This window comes from Vicia villosa, linkage group LG2 (genome assembly GCF_029867415.1).
Source record: "Vicia villosa cultivar HV-30 ecotype Madison, WI linkage group LG2, Vvil1.0, whole genome shotgun sequence".
In the NCBI taxonomy this organism is placed as follows: domain Eukaryota; kingdom Viridiplantae; phylum Streptophyta; class Magnoliopsida; order Fabales; family Fabaceae; genus Vicia; species Vicia villosa.
Genome location: NC_081181.1, coordinates 212,753,325 through 212,757,429, shown reverse-complemented (window position 1 = coordinate 212,757,429; position 4,105 = coordinate 212,753,325). Strand labels below are relative to the sequence as shown.

Genomic DNA, 4,105 nt, shown 5'->3' with positions numbered 1-4,105 from the left:
TTGAAACAAGCGCCTAGAGCATGGTATGAAAAATTTCGCTCCACTCTACTTGGGTTTTCCTTTACTCAGAGTCAGTACGATTCTTCTCTATTTATTCATAGAACATCTACTGGAATTGTCCTTCTTCTTCTGTATGTTGATGATATGATTATTACTGGTTCTGATCATGCTTCCATTCAAAGCCTTAAAGAGCAGTTACAAGCAGCATTTCATATGAAAGATCTTGGTAATTTGCATTATTTTCTTGGTCTTGAGGTTCATTCTACATCCAAGGGCATATTCCTCCATCAACACAAGTATGCCACAGATTTAATTTCTATGGCTGGTCTGTAATCGGCTAATCCAGTGGATACTCCTCTTGAGGTTAATGTTAAATATCATCGTGATGATGGTGATCTGTTGCATGATCCCTTATTGTATCGTCAACTCGTGGGTAGCCTTAATTACTTGACTATTACTCGCCCTGACATATCATTTGCTGTTCAACAAGTAAGTCAATTCATGCACTCTCCTCGCCACCTTCACTTGGCAGCAGTTCGTCGTATAATTCGTTACTTGAAGGGAAGCTCTCATCGTGGTTTATTCTTTCCCACTGGAGTTCCTCCTAAATTGAGTGCTTATAGTGATGCCGATTGGGCAGGGTGCCCTGATACTCGACGATCTGTCACTGGTTGGTGCATGTTTCTTGGCTCTTCATTGATCTCATGGAAAAGTAAGAAACAAGCGAGAGTCTCTAAATCTTCTACTGAATCTGAGTATCGTGCCATGTCTGCTGCTTGTTCTGAAATAATTTGGCTTCGTGGTCTTTTGGCTGAACTTGGATTTCCTCAAATAGAGCCAACTTCACTTTATGCTGACAATACAAGTGCCATCCAAATTGTTGCGAATCCTGTTTTTCATGAACGCACCAAACATATTGAAGTTGATTATCACTCAATCCGTGACGCTTATGATGACAAAATAATATCACTTCCTCATGTCAGTACTCAGTTGCAGATTGCAGATATTCTTACCAAGGCTGTTACGCGTCCACGTCATCAGTTTCTTGTTAGCAAATTGATGCTCATTGACAAGCAGCATCAATTTGAGGGGGATGTGAATAGGAATTAGTTTAAATGTAATTATTTAGTGTAATTACCGATATAGCCCTGTAACCTTTATATATACGAGAAATAATAATGAGAAAAGGATGAAGCCAAGAATTGTTGACAAGTTGAAGAGTGGATGATAGAGGTTGTATCTAAGGAAGAGAAATTTGAAGTCCAAGTGAAGGAGTTGGTATCAAAACAGAAGCATTTTGAAATCCGAACAGAGGAGCTTGACTCGAAAGAGAGGCAACTTGAAGACCGGTTGAAGGAGCAAGAATCAAAAGAGAGAGAGCTCGAAGGCAAAATGAAGGAACTGGAATCTAAAAAGGTGCATTTTGAAAAACAAGTCAATGAGTTAGAGTCAAGAGAGAACGGATTTGCAGGACAATTGAAGGAGTTTGAATCCAAAAAGAAGGAATTTGAAGTCAACCTGAATGAGTTGGTAAAGGAACTGCTATCAAAACAGAAGCATTATGATAATCGAACGAAGGGGCTTGAATCTAAAGAGAAGCAACTTGAAGACCGTGTAAAGGAACATGAATCAAAAGAGAGGGACTTTGAAGAGCAGATGAAGGAGTTGGAAACAAAAAAAAAGCATTTTGAAATCCAAGTGGAGGAGCTTAAATCAAAAGAGACACAATTGAAAGGACAGCTTCAGGATGAATTTGAAGGACAGGTGAAGGACACAGCATCAGAAAATAAGCAATTCAAGAGCCGAGTGAAGGCGCTCGAATGCAAAGAAAAGCAAGTCGAAAAACAAATGAAGACACTTCAATTAAAAGAGGCGGAATTTGAAAGGCAAGTCAAGGAATTTCAATCAAAGGAGAAACTTGAAGGACAAGTCAATAATCTGGAGTCAAAGCTAAATAAATTTGGTGGAAAACTTAAGGAGCCTGAGCTGACAAAGAAACAACATGAACCGTTGATAAAACATTTTGATAAGGGAAAAGAGCCAGGTAAATATTCCTATTATTCTAGCTGGTTGAAAGAATTTCATTTCAAGTTTTAACTGTTTGTTTTAATGATGTCTGATATTTTTAATAACCTGATCTACGTGATTCTTTAAAATAGTTTTAACCATGTTAATGTTGTATGCTTAGTCAAGTTGAAAAGCTTCTCCAGTTTTCATATCACACACTGTCAAACCGTATTTGGATTATACTTTTTACCCTTGAAAATTTATGAATCTCTTAAATGCAAAAAAATATTTGTGTTTTTATCCATGGCTAAACTTTATTACAGTATTATGGTACTGCTAATGATAGATGAGTATATTAATGTAGTTTTAATTTTTCAAGTATATTGTAAAAAGTGTAAATCTTGTGAATCAAAATGAAGGTTCAGTATCCTGACAAACCATGAGCGGCACATATTAGTCCTATTAGTGCAACACTTTATCCAATGATTCAGTTAAGGTTCTATATTGACATTGATTGTAAATGTTATTATAATCCTCTTCTCTGCCACCCTTGCATTTAAATATAGAAGGTGTTTTACATTCTTTAATTGTGTATTGGGTTTTTTGACTTCCTATTGTGACCTTTATTTACGAATGGTTCTATCAATATGAGAGGCAGCTTAAACATCTGGCTATTCTATCTTAATATGCAGCTGCATCTTACACAGATGATCAATTAAGTCCTACTATGGATGGAACAGGCTTGCAGTTGGACTCAGATGAGAAAACTGATGGAGTTGAGTCACTTTGCAATGACATTTTAGATCCGTCAAGAATTGTTTTGAATATATTACAGAACCCTAATGTTCCACGGTGTAGAGAGGGAGATAATGATGTGATTATTGATGCTAGCTGCATCTGTCTGCTAGAGCAACTGATGAGAATCTCACCAAATATCAAAGCTTGTGTTAGAGAAGAAGCATTGAAGCTAGCTCTTGGTTTGAAAGCTAACATGAAAGGAAATACTGAAAATTCGTTGGTGATTCTTGGTTTTTTAGTGATTTTGTCCATTTATGGACTGCTTTCTTCTTTCAATGAACATGAAGTTTTGGAGCTCTTGTCATTTGTTGCTCATCACAAGATAGCTATGAAGCTGTTTGAGACTCTGGGTTTTGCAAATAAAGTTTATGGTATGTTAATTCAGAAATTATTTGGTTAGTCACCACCAATATATATCCTTTTATCTTTATATGGTTTGGCAAGTTATATTATATCATATGATAATAAAATGTGTTAATATCTGCTGTTACGTTTCCTGCCATTCTATATACTGACACATTTTAAATATCCTTTCAGTTCAATCTGCTTAGTTTTTTCTTTGTTAAAACTTATTTCATACCTGTTCTGATAAGTTTTGATGAAGTGTAATTTCTTGTGCTTTGCAGATTTTGTTGAAAATCTTATCAGGAGAAAGCAATTTGTTGAAGCTGTTAGATTCAGTTGTGCATATAACTTGGCTGGCAAGAATCAATTAGTTGATATGTTGCGAGAACACATCCGGAATGCAAAACTGATTTGTGAGAGAAGTTGTGAGAAAACCAATTCCATTGAAATCAAGGTTCTTTTATTTTTCTTATTAAAACTGTAATTCATTAAACATTCCATTTGCATACATATACCCCTGCATAAATAAAGTGCTGCATAATATCTGCTGAATTCAGGATAAGGCCAGAGATCAAGAAATTGCTAGTCTGGAAACTGTTCTACAATGCATTTCAGATAACAGGAGCCTAGAATCTGAAGATCTACTTGACAAGATTCAAAATCGGATTCTTGAGCTACAAGCATGTAAAAGCAAATAGTTTTTCTGGTACTGAAATATAGAGTTATGGTAATGAAATTCTGCTAACATATACACCACTCTTTTTGGGTACATAACTATCTTAGACAGGATTCTCTCTGTTTCATATAGTAAGTAAATGTCTAGTTGGAAAGAATGAAAACTTATGATAAAAATTAACAGGGAGTTATACCCATTTCTTGGCTCCATATTATTTCTTTTTCTGGTTTTAGTTGTATAAAATTGCTCAGAGGCTTAAATTTGTTATTTGTCATGTCG

At 35.6% G+C, this 4,105-nt stretch overlaps 1 protein-coding gene across 1 annotated transcript; it reads left to right on the top strand.

Annotated features, from left to right (window-relative positions):
- The first annotated feature begins 1,224 nt into the window (after positions 1-1,224).
- On the top strand, positions 1,225-3,702 carry LOC131651263 (nuclear matrix constituent protein 1-like). Its single transcript, XM_058920935.1, has 3 exons — positions 1,225-2,044; positions 2,700-3,176; positions 3,432-3,702. Exons 1-3 carry the CDS (start codon positions 1,225-1,227, stop codon positions 3,632-3,634), a joined length of 1,500 nt encoding a protein of 499 aa, XP_058776918.1. The 3' UTR covers positions 3,635-3,702.
- Positions 3,703-4,105: the final 403 nt, after the last annotated feature.